We start from the raw sequence: 15,646 nt of genomic DNA on the forward strand, positions 1-15,646 counted from the left end.
GAAGCAAGCATGATTTAGCGGAGAGGTTGTAGCATAGTACTCACAAACTAAAGCCAATGAAGAGCCTAGTATTTTAAAAGAAAAAAAAAATGTTCTACTGAGAAGCCATAGCTATTAGGATGTAACTAAATCATTTCATTAGTTATGCAGTTGTTAGATTCAGTCTGGTTAAGCTCGTATCCATTCAATTAGTTTAGCTATCATATGTCTCTTTAAAATATACTGTGCTTTTGTATCATACAATCTTTTTTTTTAGGACAAGTTGTATCATACCATCTTATTCATTTTTTTATACATCAGAAAACTTAAATACCACCTTATTCATTCAATATCAATGTCATTCTTCTTTGCAAGTTCTTTGTTTTTTTTTTGTTTTTTTTTTTTTAAAAAAAAACTTTATGACCTTTGACCACACCAAGTTAGAAACTCATGTAATTTCTCTTCAGATTCAGGGGACAGTACTCTTAAACAAATGTTAGGCTCTTGTTCATAATGACTTTGTAAGTCTCCAACGATTCTTCATTGAGTTCTACATGAAAATGACACGATTTCTACATTAACTCATCTTCAATACATTTTATAGTCAAATATTCACCAAAAAAATAAATGATAAGAATTCATTGAATATATTTAATTATATTATTCAATATTTTCCCAAACATACGTTGCTACTCTGACATTCAAAGCTACTGCATTCAAGAAGATATCGAATGTCATAAATCATGACTCAATGCGGATAATCCAACAGATTCTGACTCAGAAAGAAGAAATTAAAATTTGTATAAAATTCCAAAACCATCCTACACACTTAAAAACTCATTTCATCTTTTAAGACCCATTTTCAAATCAACTAATGGTGACATTGAAATTTGAAAGTTATTAAGAAAGAAAAAGAAAAGAAATATATTTTAAAAATAATTCATGAATTGTTACCTGCAACCGTAAGATTCTAAGATGTTTGTTTATAGTGAGAAAAGCCTACTACTTAAGTGTGTAATTCACCCACAATAAGGATTGGTGGTTCAATTGATTTGCAATTTTGTAAACGTAAATAAGCCTGATGGCAAGACATGAATGATAGTATCGAAATTGAAAGCATAAATGGAACTCTTTTTAACATTTAAGTATTAATGCACCAATAATTTCATGTCTAAAAAAGTCCACCAAAACTGCTTTAACAAACATTTAAAGTATATATTTTTTGCTGCTCTATGATCACACTCTTCTAACGGCATTATACACACATTATACATACACGATTCATGCATGAAACTCAACATTCTAGACAGTGTATGCTTGCTGTATTGTGTCAATGTTAAGACCCTTCAGTCTAACCACAGACTCAACACGACCCTTAAGTGTATGCAGTTCTCTCAGCCTGCAAAGGAAAAACAAACGCAATGATATAAATGTAAGGGCATGAAGCTAAAGATTATTTACATTTACTTTCACACATAAATCATAATCATAATAATACAGTGAAATAATTGTTCCTATACTACAGATAAACCACTTTAGATCAAGAGAGAGAACACCAACAGGTTAAGAAAAATGCATAACAAGTTAGATATGGAATTGGTAGTGTCGAGAGTTTCAACCGTAGCTTTCCTTTCATGTTGACCTTAAATCCATACCATGTACAGTAGGAAGGAACACTAAATGTGTTAGCAAATCATGATTGCAAAATAGGTTAGAAACAACTTTAGATCGAGTGGATGCATGGTGTAAACTCCAATTTCTTTTAAAATATAATGTGGCAACTACCATTTTATTCTGAATCTATGATTAATTCAGTACTAATAGTCTTAGGATCTGTTTAGATAAACAACTTAGGGTGAGTTTGTTTAAATTTATATCTTGAAAAAGCACTTATTTTAATAAAATAAACAACTTTCTGTTTATTTAGTGTGTTTGCTAAACAGTTTCTGATTAATAAAAGCTGTTTTCTGCTTATTTTGAGAGCAAATCCTATCTACTTATTAAAAAAGTGTTTTTCTAAAAAGCACTTATTTTAAAATTGCTTTTTTGAAGTTTGAACAAACCAACCCTTATTTAAGGAATTATTCAACAAGTGCTTATCATATAGGCATTTATGTACAAGTTATTTCTATAATTGAAAAGGATATGGGATAAAACTATTTTCATATAGGTCGTAAGATGTTTCTATATGCGCAATTTTGGAGAGCTTTTGAGATAAGCTAAAGTCAGCTTATAAGCTATTTTCACAAGCTTCCCAAACACTTACTTTAAAAAGCTTATGTTATTATATAAGTTCAAATAAGCTGTACATATAAACTCTTCCAGTGCATATTATCAGCAAAGACTCACTTGGGGGTAACATGCAACATGTAAGAGGGTATGCATATAAAGCAAACTACCTCAGACTAGACCATCATAAAAACCCATGCATGCATACCTTGCAATTTCTGCTCGTCTTCTAGCCTCTTCAGCCATCTGATTAAGTTCTGTGTAACTTGTACGTTCATTGAACATCTTAGTCTCTGGTGGGTGAAGGCCGTGAAGCGTCCTCTGTGCATGTGCCCATTTAAGTTCACGTTCTTCCTTTCCAAAATCTTTTTTCCTTGTAAAAGCAATCTGACAAAGATTTCATATTACAGAGTAAGCAACGGTTCAAATGTTGAACTAGTCTTTTTGATAGATAGGGAACACATACCCTTTGTTCAATAACAAGATCCCAAGCCCTTCCACTCAAGGCATATCGAATTATGAACTTGATAAAGTCAAGTGGGATATAAAAGATGAGGTTGTAAAGCCAAACAACACCAGCCCAACCCCATCCAATCCCTTCAATAGCAGCGAAACTCCAATTTGCATAAACTGCAATTAAGGTAGCTATCTGCTCATGAAAGCAAATGGACAAGTTATTATCACTACTATATTTACAATGTAAATAGGCCAAAAGTAGTGTTGTGTGTTGAATTCACTCACCAGCTGGGCGATAACAAAAGCTGCAACAAGTAACAAACCCGGACGTTCAACATAAGACCAACTCCGAGCCCGTGTAATGAATATGAGGGCCTGACTAATTGTGCTAACTTGTAGGTATATTGCTGAGGCAAGCTTTCTAAAGTCATCCCTATCCTTTTTCTGAAGACTTGAGACTCCAAATGTTTGCTACAAGCATTAATACAAGCCATTGAACAAAGTTAGTGATTCAAACTTCAAAGTAAGCAGTATATATTATAAAAATCATACGGATTATTGGCTTAACAAACATGATATAATTAAGTTGATAAACTATGTTTCTTACAGGGAAAAAATCTGTTTTATATGCTGCCCAAAAGAAAATAACTGTCATCATAGCCAAATAACCACCAAGAATTATTCCAGTGGTAAAGATCTCGGCCAACTTCCAGCTATCTGGATATGGAGATGGTTTCACCCTGTCCTTTGATATCGTCATAATGGTACCTGACATATTCAAAGGTCGTATAAATTTAAGTGTGGAAAGAAAGTAACAAGAAACAGGATCTCTTTCACAACATCAGTGAAAAGAAAATGAGAAACATGGTATTTGACATTAATTAGGTGGTAATGGTGACAAAAATATCCATGACTTAACTAGTAAAGATCTATGTTAGTGTTGAAAAGAAAAATAAGGTACATACCGTCATTAAGAATAGCAATAATCAGCACCATGAATGGTGGAAAATCAAAATGCCATATGAGGGCCAGTAACATGAAACCAAGCTGTCAACACAAATTCAACGTTAGTAATCAAAGTCATATGTCTAAAAGAACAATAGCCTATACTCAATCTTAGACTATAAAACTTACCACAATACGGATTGTGATGGAAACTGCATAGATCTGTTCAAAAGAAAATCAATGAATGAAAAGTAAATAATCATAATTATCATTGTTTAGACTAAGATGGTGGGATAATGGTTCTTAGGTAGGCATGTGCCATTTAAGGGGAAGATGATGCAACAAAATATCCAATTTCCTAAAGTCAAAACCAAACTCAAAAGTTAGAACTGAATGTAGGCTCACTGTGTAATTCTTCATCCTTTGGAATATTGCTCGACTGGTCAGTACAGCACTGATGATAACACTGAGACCAGGTTCAGTCAGAACAATATCAGAAGCACTACGAGCTGCATCAGTAGCATCGGCGACAGCTATTCCAATATCTGCCTTTTTAAGAGCAGGAGCATCGTTAACCCCATCACCAGTCATTCCACATATGTGTTTCCTAGCTTGTAAACGTTTCACGATCTCATATTTGTGTTCTGTATTAAAAATAAACTCATTAAGTCAAACAAATAAAAGAGAAAAATATCATATGAAGGTAAACCATCATTATCATTTCAAGTAAATATCATGGAAGAAGGGGAAAAGCCACTGCTCCTGGATGTTGCTTGTACAAGGTATTTCATAGATTGTAGCTTCTTGCCACCATCAACTGAAGCAAGGTTACTGAATGTATGCATATATTTCTAAATACTAAGAAATTAAAGAGAAAAGAAAGGTATTATACCAGGAAAAACACCAGCAAATCCATCTGCTTTTTCAATCAACTCATCAACTGGCAAGGTAGCAATTGCTTCATCCTTGTTTTGGCCCAATAAAGCCGATGAAGGGTACATGTTGGTTCCCATCCCCAGACGGCGTCCTGTTTCTTTTCCTATTGCTAGTTGATCACCTAAAGAAAATGGAACTCATAAAGATATTATACCTAAATAATAGAAGAATCAATAAATCACTCCTATTATTATGTCCAAAGCACAAGGGATGCATCTAAAAGAGACTAGACTTGATGTACTAACCATGCAACAAAAATAGCAAATCAAGCACTTAGCCAAGAAGCAAAATACTTTGATACTAGCCACAATTGTAATAAGAGATTAAGAGGTGCTATTCAAGTTGGGAGAGAACTTATTCCTTTCTGTACAATTTTGCTTAATTCGAATTTCATAATCAACAGCAAGTCTGACACCAATACCATTACATTCTTCCATGTTATAATTCAATATTAAAATATAGAGCCATCAAAAGCATCATCAACAGATAATGCAGAAAGTTTTCAGGAGTGCAAGAAACATGGATGTATTACTTTCTTCTGTTTAATATATAATATCATGCAGCGGACAAATACCTGTTATCATTTTAACATTTACTCCAAGATTTAATGCCCTTCGTATTGTCTCAGCGCTATCATGTCTAGGTGGGTCAAATAGAGGCAAGAGTCCAATAAATTGCCAAGGCCCACCTTGGCTTTCTTTCTTTCCATCAGGAACTTCCTGGGATATTATGATAAATGCAGTCAGTAATGATATGCAATGTAACTTGAATTTACTACCTCCAGTCCAAAAGAAAGAGCATAAATACACGCATACCTGGTAAGCTACTGCAAGAGACCGTAATCCTCGCTCTGCAAACTTATCAATGACAGAATGAACTCTGCGTTCTATCTCTGATTTATTGCGTGCAAGATTCAAAATCTAGTAGTAATGAAAAGTATGAATCAGTTCTATAGTCATGCGGAACCAATATACAAAAGCAATGAGTTGGCTCATAAAAATACCTGCTCTGGTGCTCCTTTGCTGACACGATGCATTTTACTTTCACCGTCTATATAAGTGATTGCAGTTCGCTTGTCAGTTGGATTGAAGGGTAGGAAGTGAACCTCTTGAATACCAGCCCTTGCCTAATTTTAAACAAATTCAGATACAACAGCATGTAGCAAACACAAAAGGGAATAGTAATGTAGGTTCTTTTTTATTTTTTGAGTAAAAACACAACCTTACAACAACAGTTAAATTTAACAGCATGTTTTGCAAGCATGAAAAAGTGATATATCATCATATATGAGCCTACCTCTTTTGGATCACCCAACATCCCTACAATAGCGGCATCTATAGCATCTTGGTTTTCCAATCGTGCAGCCCGAGCGGCCATGAGAACAACAGTATCTACGTCAACTCCTTTAGCAAAAATCTACAGAAAACATTAAAAACACTTGTTTAAGAATATGAAAAGGCAAATAAGAAAACAACACAATACATAACTGACTACTACTAACCTCAATAAGATTCTTGTCAACTGTCAGTTTATTCAAAGTCAAAGTTCCAGTTTTGTCACTACATAATACATCCATTCCTGCCATCTCTTCTATTGCTGTCATTCTTTTAGTAATAGCACCCTACAATGATTGTATAAAGCATATCCTATAAAGACTAGAATCTAGTTGATTAAAACTTGAGACAACCACTTTTCAAGAAGCACTAATGTCTACCTGCTGAGCTAAGCGATGGGATCCAATTGCCATTGTCACTGACAAAACAGTAGGCATGGCAATAGGAATTCCTCCAATAAGAAGCACAAGCAGATTGTCAATCCCAGGACGATATTCCCGGTGTTGAATTGGGTACATGACAATTATCTCTACTATCATTCCCACAGCAATGGAACATATGCAGAAGTTCCCAATTGCAGTCAGGACCTATTTAAGGAACCCAGAACAATGCTAAGTGTCAATGTGAAGCATATATTCTAAATATAAAGGAGAAAACAAAATCAAAGGTGGGCTTGTAGAGACTAGAGAGCCAACAAAATTTAAGCACATATCACTGTGTGTGTTCATAAATTAACTTATTATATAGGTAGCAGTAAGCACATGGACAAGATAATACAAAATATTTTGTTATATTCTTTTCTATTTGGTTCCACCCTTTTTAGTGAAACCAAAATGTATCACTTTTAATTATGTTCTACTTTTAAAATGTACCAAACATAAAACAAAACTCATGTTATGTTCCATTCCGTTCTAACAAGTTTGCCAATCGCTGATAAATGCAGTTTCAAAGAGATTCAGGTTCATTTTACCATTATGTACCAAAAAAGCATTAAATGTACAAAAAAAAAAGGGTTCATTTTACCTTCTGGAAATGACCAACTTGATTTGTGGAGTCCACAAGATGAGCAGCTTTGCCAAAGAAGGTATGAACTCCTGTGGCAATAACAACTGCATTGATCTCTCCCTGCTTGCATGTGGAGCCTGAATAAACACTATCACCAGGGCCTTTTGTGACAGGAAGAGACTCGCCTGTAAGTGCAGACTGTAACACAAACCAGGAACATAAGCAATCAACAAAACAAAGATGATAACAGGATAGCAGGAAACAAAACAGTAAAGGCGGCAAGATGCACCTGATCAATCTTCAGTGGATCACCTTCAAGTAGACGAGCATCCGCAGGGATAATATCCCCTAGCTTAACACTAATTATATCACCAGGAACAAGAATGCTAGCATCCTCCTCAATCCATTTCCCATCTCGAAGGAACTGAAGAAGTATTTTAGGAATATTACTAGCAAAAGTCAAATTAAGACAAGACATATATGAATCTAATATTTTCACTTAAACCTCACCAAAATCCAAAATTATATGCTAGTAAAAAAGGCATAGCATCTCTTAGAATTCATGTTGGCCCAACGTGGCACAAGTTATGAAGGAAGATCAATGGTTGAGATTAACTAGTGCATGAATTACGAGGCACCATCAAATGGAAGCAAATTCTTTTCATTTTCATGAAAGTGTGTTACCAATCAATACAAACAGACCTATAATCTTCTAATAACTAATACCTTAGCTTTAGGTGCTAAACGAGCCATCAGAGCTGCCGCAGCATTACCAGCATTGTTCTCCTCAATGAAACTTATTGTTGAATTGATAATAAGGAGTGTGATAATCCCAACAAAGTCTTGCCAATCAGGAGGTTTTCCCTGAAGAATATGAAGATAAAAATTCAGGAAATAGGCAAAACCAATAACATAATGTCAAAAGAACCTTGTACAACCATTTCTGAAAGTCATTCTTCTATTATGTGCATTCACACACAGATATCAAAATAAACATTTTCAACAGAATATACAATTAAAACTTAAAAGTATACAGCAGCTTACTCCTCCATTGGCCAAAGCAATGGCCATGATTGCTGCAGCTTCCATGACCCATGAAAGAGGATTCCACATAAATCCTAAAAACTTCAAAACCTTGCTCTCCTGCAAAATTCATACAGAAAGACATAGAACCTCACAAACAACAAAAGCTCAGCAGAGAAACTAAACTTGGAAGTAGAAACCAGCTTTCGATTAATACAGGAATAACTCTCTTTCAAAGTTCTCCGTCAAAGGAAAAAAAACAATTCTTTCTTATTAACCAACAGTTCATAATATCATATCATACCTGTGTCAGATTTTGATAAATATATATTCCTTTCTCATTTATCTCTTTCTACTTCATTCTCTTTCTCTCTCCCTCCCCCCCCCCCCCCCCTCTCTCTCTCTCCCAAGTCTCACCTTCTTTCTCTGCTTTTTTTTTCCTTTCTATCTTTCTTTTCCTTTCACCCCAAAATGGCTGTACTTTACATTTTCCCATCAAATAATAGAGAAAATGGTATGTTTCACATCTGATAATTCAAAGCATCTTTCCACACTGAAGAGTGAAAAAAGAAAAAGAAAAAGGAAAAAATTGAAGGGAAAGACCTTCTTCTCCTCAAGTTTGTTGTGGCCAAAGATGACCAGCCTCTCCTCAGCAGATTCTGTTGTGAGTCCATTTGAATCACACCTCAGAGTCTGAAAAACTTCCTCAAGTGGAACGTTTTCCTGCCAAGAGATTAAAAGGAAAAAAGTCACCAAAAAAAAAAAAACACAATAAAAAATAAAACCATAATCCACACAAAAACAGAGGAAATTTGCCAAAAAAACAGAACAGAACTTAAAACTTCCAACACCAGGAACATAAAAACAAAACCCAGAAACACTCATCAACCCCGTGATTTTTTTTCTTAAAAAATACTAAAAATGAAAAAAAAATGTAAACCACAACATAAGAACCAAACACAAACAGTTCAAACAATTCCATCAACAAAGAGAGAAAAATAAAAAACAGAGAAATGAGTTGCTCTGTTTGGTACCAAATCCACAGCTTCCTTCAAAACAGCATGCATGGCTTCTTCCTTCTCAGCCATCTCAACCAAAACCCAAGTTTTAGGTGATCCACAACAGAAAGGTGCAAGCTTTTGGTGAATAACACAATACTCGGAACCAGAAGAGAAATCACACAAAGAAAACAGAGGTTTTTTTTTGTTTTATCTTCCTTCACCCCAATATAGAATGTGTGTTGTGACGTTTCTTGTGCTTTTGGTTTCTTTGTGTGTGTGTCCTAACTTAACTCTCGAAGTGGCTGGCAGCTTTTTAAGGACAGCATGGTAAACATTTCTATGAGGATTTCATGTACTTGCAGGTACACTCTGCTTCTATAATATTCCACAATTGTACTTATTGTGTCGTTATTTATTTATTTTGGCTTTTCTTCCTCTATAATTAAATATACATTAATGATGAAAACTTATAGTATATACTCTACTCTCCTAACTTTTGTTTTTTCTTTCAATGTGTTATTCGTTGGAGGAGATTTCTTCAAGTATTTAACGTTTAGACTCAAATCCTAGATTTTTAGTTAAGATGAAATAACTTTATTTAATTATTCCACGTATTTGGTGGTGTTAATAATGTAATTTATGTAAGGTTAATCCATGTTTGAAATTAAATTTACAAAAAGCATATTTCTGAAATTAAATTAAAATAAAATAACAACTTATATCTACAAAAGAATATTTGAAGAAAAATTAATACAGTATAATATTTTAGGTGTTTTAATGTGATTTTTTATTATAATCAGAAATTCACTTTAATAGATTACATCATAAAAATTAAAGTATAAATGATTTTTTAGTTTTTACATTATAGAACTATTTTTATTTTTATTTTTTAAATATTTCCCTTTTTAGTTTGATTTTTTTGGTGCATTTGTAATTATCTAGTACATAATTTTTTTTATTTAAATCTATATGTTATTATTTTAATCCTACAAATATAAAATTGTTAATTCTTATCTCTATCGTTTATAAAATACTATCAAATTTGTCTTTCAGTTTTATTAATTTCGTCATTGCTTATTAAGAAAAGGAATGGAAATAAAACAAAACAAAAACTCGAAAAGAATTTAGAATGACTAAAATAAAAATAATCTTTTATTATAATAATTAAAAAGTTACTTAAGTCTAAAAATTAACATAAAAAATTGACACTGATTGTCAAAATAAACTCTAAGTATAATTAAAAAATAATAATAGCAATATAAAATTTTAGGCTTAATCACAAATTTTATTACTCAACTTTTCTCATTTTATGAATTTTATCATCCAAATTTACCACTAAACTTGTCAATTTTTACATATTTTATCATCATTCACGTGTTACCAAAATAAAATTAAAGAAAAGATAAAATAATATTATTATTTAGTTATCAATGTGATGATAAAATATATAAAAATTAAAAATTTGAGAAGCTGAAGGATAAAATTTTTGGAAAAAAAACTTAAATGATAAAATTAAAAAATGATAAAAATTAGATGTAAAATTTATAATTACCTTTTTTTGGTCATGCGATCTTATATCTCATCCACTCAATGTCTCAACTAGTATAAAGAGGTGATATTTTTATAAATAAAAAAATAATCACTATACTCACAATATATTTAGGATTTTATTAACGAGTGTCAATATGTTATTAGTTATAAAAATTAAAAAATATATATTTATTATAAAAATTGTAAAAAAAAATTACAAACAATATAATTTTATACATTCTAATTTAATTTTCTTCTTTCATTTTTTTTAACAATGACTTAAGAACACTTGTTATCATTTGATTATATATTAATCGAGTTGTTGATAAACTGACGTAAAGAGCACATCAATGAAGAAGATCAAAATAGTTAAACGAGTATTGTATGAGCAGGGTACCCTACGTTACATCATTGACATTATTAATTATTAATTATTAAATCATTAATATAAATTTGGGGCAGTCTTCAATTTGATAGTTACACACACAAAAACACAAAGTGGGATTGTGTTAAAAAATATGCCATTCGTACAAATCACAAATGGTACGGAATGTATTAATCGTTGTTTACTTGCATTACTTCTATATTACTTAAAATGCTTCTTGCATTAAAAAAAGGAAACTTTTATTACTGAAAAAGAGATGTACTATATTTGTTAAGCGCCTCCATTATACAATTTTTTTTTGAGATATTAACTATTTTTTATATACATAAATAATATTATATTGGTGCTATAAAAATTAGATGCAAATCAGTTTTGTCCAAAAAGATACTAAAAAATAAAACTTAATTTTTTTAAAATGGATGAAGATCTTCTTCGCAATTTTTATATAAAAATTAGATTTTCACACTGAGATTGAACATCCTAGTCCAATCATGAATCTTAGTAAGATTAGATTAATGTTAAAATTTCTTTGCAAGATCTCTTACCGGAGGATATGCTCAAAATAAAAAAAAAGTATTAATTGTTTTAAAAGTTTTATCTTTATCTTTAATATTAGAGTAATTCAATATAAAATTTAAAGGTAATATCCACACATTTATATTATTGCTCAATTATAATTTTCTATTAGTATAATTTTTAAAATAATTATAATAAAAATTAATAAATTTATAATAAATGATGGACTGAAATGTTATAATAAATGATAATATAAAATTTTTACTATAATTCTTTTTCTCATACTGTAATAAGGCAAGAAAAAAATAAATTTGGACTAATTTTTATTTTTTACTGATAACGAGATCTTTTAAGATATTTTGATATTAATACTACCTACTAAAACGGTGATCGATCCATGTAAATGCATCTCTTGACTTTGAGAAATATATTAGTGTATGTCTAGTGTTGTTATCATTTTGTTGTTTCAACTTTGGTTCCCTGTTCAATTTAGCAGGTACTTTCACGTTTTATTCAGTTAAAAATTTTATTCTTTTTTTTTTTACTTACTATACTTAATTTTAATATTTATATCACTATTTTTATATGTATGATAATAATTATTGCTAACTTTTAATTTTTTAAAATAAATTATCCCGCTAGTCTAGGGTCATGAATCCACCATTGATTAAGTTATATTTTAGCAAATCATTTAGTTGAAAAATTTGTTTAACAGTTTGATATATAATTTTTTTAATAGCTTTTAAACTTTATTTTGAGTAGTAGTTTTTTTAAAATGTTAGTTTTTAGATTTTTTATATTTTATTCTCCTTTAATCTTGAAAATATTTATTAAATTTTCTTATTATTCTTTAAAAAATAAGATTTTATTATTTATTAAATTGTTTAATTTAACTATTACAGTATTGATTTGTTTTATTATTTTAGCATTATATATCAAGATATTGATAATGATAGACCATATGTTTACTTTATTTTATTTATTTTATTTGTGTTATTATATTTTTCATTTTTAATATTACTCTATTTATTTTAACCACTATACTAGTTATAATATTTAATTTATTATTTTAAAATTATATTTAATAAAATTTAAAATAATAAATATTAGATTTATTTTATTTTAAAATTATTTTTGGATAATTTTATATTAGATTATTTGTTTTAATTATTAGATTAATTAATATAATAAAAGTATAATGTCTACTTAAGTGTATATTTTTTTTAATTTATTTTAACTTTGATTAAAAATATTTTAAGATATAGTATAAGATTATGAATAGAATACATAATACAAAAAATATAATAATTAAAAGTAAAAATGTAATTAAAATAATATTTATATGAATAAAAAATTACAAGAGGTTAAAATTAACTAAAAAACTAAAATTATAACACCTCAAAATATATTTTTATCTATAAAATAAAATTGAAAATCATATAAAAATATTATATAAATATATCTATTTCTATTATTTTATATTTTTAGTTACTTCAATGGATAATTTTATCAAACACTTATAGTTTAACAAGTTAAGGCTCCATTTGGGGTGGTTGCGAGTTTCTGATTTTTGATTTTCAAATGTAAATTTTAAAACAAAATGGGTTCGACAAAAATGAATTTTTTAACTTAATTTCAAAATAATTTAACATTCATTATCAAACCAAGAAAAAAAAATTGTGAATTTAGTTTTTAATTTTAAAAACACATTCTAACCATTACCACTATTACACCGACCACTACCATTGTCGTCGCCGCCGCCACACTATCTCCATCGTCACTATTCCACCACTATACCCTGTCGTTGCCACCTCCACCCCCACGCCACCATCGCCACCATAACCACTATCACCTCGAGCATTTCACCACCATTGTCATCGCACATTGCCTTTGTTGCCTCCACCACATTGTCACTACTAGTATTCCACCCCACCACCATCGTCATTCTATCATTGTTATTTCTACTACCACTTTCATTGTCGTTGTCATTGTCATTGTCATTGTCATCGTCATTGTCATTGTCACTAATTGACCCGCATCACTCGGTCTTTATTAGAAAAAAATTAAAACTTTATACCTAGTCTTAATTGACTTGCATGACCCAATGTGTTTCCTCCCTTTGGTGTGACCTGACCCAGGTTAGTGGGTCACTGGTTTAACTGCAAACCCAATCGGGTTGTATCGGGTTACGTCGGATTCAATGTTTTAAATCAAAAAACATTTGTGTCTTAAAACAAATCAAGATCCTTAATTATTTTGATTAGATGTAAACAAATACATAAAGTTAAAATCTTAGTCTTATGTGTTATCAGAACATGCCTTGCAAAATTTGTCTGAATTTTCAAACGATAGTAAGATAAAAGCATGATCTTATACTACATTAAAGATGACATTTAAGACTTCATTTACTATTTTGTGTCTGAGATCTGTTTTGCTTAAACATTCTTCTAGGATTATTCAAATCTTATGAAGAATAAATGAAGTCAAGATCTAAAATTCCTCAATTATCATCAGAAGAAGTACTTTGTTGCCTATTGAAGTGTTTGATATGCCAACTAAAAAAAATGGACTCTTTTCATAAAGAAAGGACGTGCATTTAATGCAAAAAAATAAATGTTTCAACAACCACATTCATCAGACGAAGAAGAAGTTAAAAATTCTACCCATTGTGAAATAACAGACACTTGAAGATTAGGCTTATAGATACCAAAAGCTTTGAAGATATGAAAGATAACCTTTGCGCGAAAACATTCATTATTCTTTCTATAAAAAGCATTATGTGTATTCTTGAAAATAAATAAAAAAAACTCTCAAAACACCTTGAACATATTGAGAGAAAAAATTAAGTGTTGGTTGTAAATCTATCTTTAAGACGGATATAGATTTAGTCATTGAGGAAACACAATCAACAAATCTATTTTGCTTTGTTTAGAACCAACAATGACTTGGTATAGACAAAGAATACTAGGTGTTGATCAAGCTTGGGGTAAATCTTTTTTTGTAGAGATAGAAGTGGTCATGACATAATACTTGTAACTTGTGAAGTTAGTGGAACTTTGTGGTTTGCCAAGAACTGGACATAGTCTCAGTGGTAGAAACGAACCAGTATAATTCCTTGTGTTTGATCTTTATTTGCTTTCTTTTTGCTTTAACTAACCTAAAGTTTGAATTTGTTTTTAGACATTCGAAAATATCTTTTGCTTGGCAAAATAATGTTTCATCGTCCAACTGTGTTTTCAAAAATTTGTTATCTATTTTACAAAGTTTTTCTTTTAGACGAAAACTTTTTTTGATTGCGAAAAAGACTTTAAAAAAATTCTAAAATCACAATTCAACCCCCCTCTTGTGATATTTTTCTTTACACAATGCATGGTCGATCCAATAGGCAACTTGATCCACTCAGACCTCCAAGTCGTGGTTGAACCGGTCCGACCGATCAAGTTGATCCGGGTTTTAAAGCATTGATATTACTATTTCACCGTTACTACCATCACTATAACCATTTCCCCACCATCACCACCATGGTTGCCACTACTATTCCACCTCCACCACCGTCGTCACCGCTACCACCACCATTCCACCAGCACCACACTACCATCATGGTCGCCACTCCTATCCTGCTACCTCTATCACCACTATTATTTCATTGCAGAGTGAGATAAGATAAAATTATTGACTCATTTTATTTGTTTTTAATTTGTAACATCTTTTTAAAAACTAATAATAAGAAATAAACCGAAAATCAAAACTCAAAACTAAAATTGGTTTTAATTTTTAAAAATTCCAAAACTAAAAACGAGAAACCACCCTTAACGGGTCTTAACTTAACAACTTTTTGCTATGAGTCACCAGCCTTCGACTATTAACTATTAAGCTTTCAACTAACTTTTTAACTTCCGCTTCATTTTTAAGCTAGTCATAACTGCTAATTTTAAGTATATTTTGGAGTTAAATTAGATAGAAATTTGTAAGTTTTCTCTCATAATTCTTCCTTTTTGAGCAAATAATTATTAATTTAACATCATTTAAGTTTTTGTGCAGAGAATATTAAAAGTAGATGAATTTACGACATCTAGTGAGTAAAATAAAGTCCAAAAGAGCATTGGAATTTTGAAGAGGCGTGCTAGCGCGTTCCATGCGCTCAGCGCGAAGCTCAGGCTTAGCAAGAACAACACGCTTAGCACCAACAGGATAATTCAGAAAAACAGGGTTAATTGAGGAAAGAAGGCTAATTCAGGAAAGAGTCGCGCTTAGCGCAAGACATTACCATCATACTTGCTAAGCGTGACAAGCGTGCTTAGCTTGAA

At 31.0% G+C, this 15,646-nt stretch overlaps 1 protein-coding gene across 1 annotated transcript; it reads right to left on the reverse strand.

Annotated features, from left to right (window-relative positions):
* Nucleotides 1-1,089: 1,089 nt before the first annotated feature.
* Nucleotides 1,090-9,268, reverse strand: LOC114382744 (plasma membrane ATPase 1-like). The gene is made up of 21 exons (XM_028342337.1): nucleotides 8,942-9,268; nucleotides 8,511-8,630; nucleotides 7,929-8,027; nucleotides 7,611-7,748; nucleotides 7,174-7,308; nucleotides 6,903-7,082; nucleotides 6,260-6,466; nucleotides 6,047-6,166; nucleotides 5,842-5,961; nucleotides 5,549-5,671; nucleotides 5,361-5,465; nucleotides 5,120-5,264; nucleotides 4,502-4,666; nucleotides 4,015-4,253; nucleotides 3,799-3,831; nucleotides 3,630-3,711; nucleotides 3,272-3,432; nucleotides 2,950-3,135; nucleotides 2,675-2,857; nucleotides 2,417-2,595; nucleotides 1,090-1,378 (listed from the first exon to the last, which is right to left on the reverse strand). Exons 1-21 carry the CDS (start codon nucleotides 8,993-8,995, stop codon nucleotides 1,282-1,284), a joined length of 2,871 nt encoding a protein of 956 aa, XP_028198138.1. The 5' UTR covers nucleotides 8,996-9,268; the 3' UTR covers nucleotides 1,090-1,281.
* Between the last annotated feature and the right edge of the window lie 6,378 nt (nucleotides 9,269-15,646).

This window comes from Glycine soja, chromosome 13 (assembly GCF_004193775.1).
Source record: "Glycine soja cultivar W05 chromosome 13, ASM419377v2, whole genome shotgun sequence".
Classification (NCBI taxonomy): domain Eukaryota; kingdom Viridiplantae; phylum Streptophyta; class Magnoliopsida; order Fabales; family Fabaceae; genus Glycine; species Glycine soja.

Bases quoted from the DNA above. Each gene is read 5' to 3' on its own strand.
- LOC114382744 (XM_028342337.1), bottom strand. From the start codon at position 8,995: ATGGCTGAGAAGGAAGAAGCCATGCATGCTGTTTTGAAGGAAGCTGTG. The intron at 5,962-6,046 runs GTTAGTAGTAGT...TGTTTTCTGTAG, and splicing joins TTGACAAGAATCTTATTGAG to ATTTTTGCTAAAGGAGTTGA. The intron at 1,379-2,416 runs GTATGCATGCAT...TTTCCTTTGCAG, and splicing joins AGACGAGCAGAAATTGCAAG to GCTGAGAGAACTGCATACAC.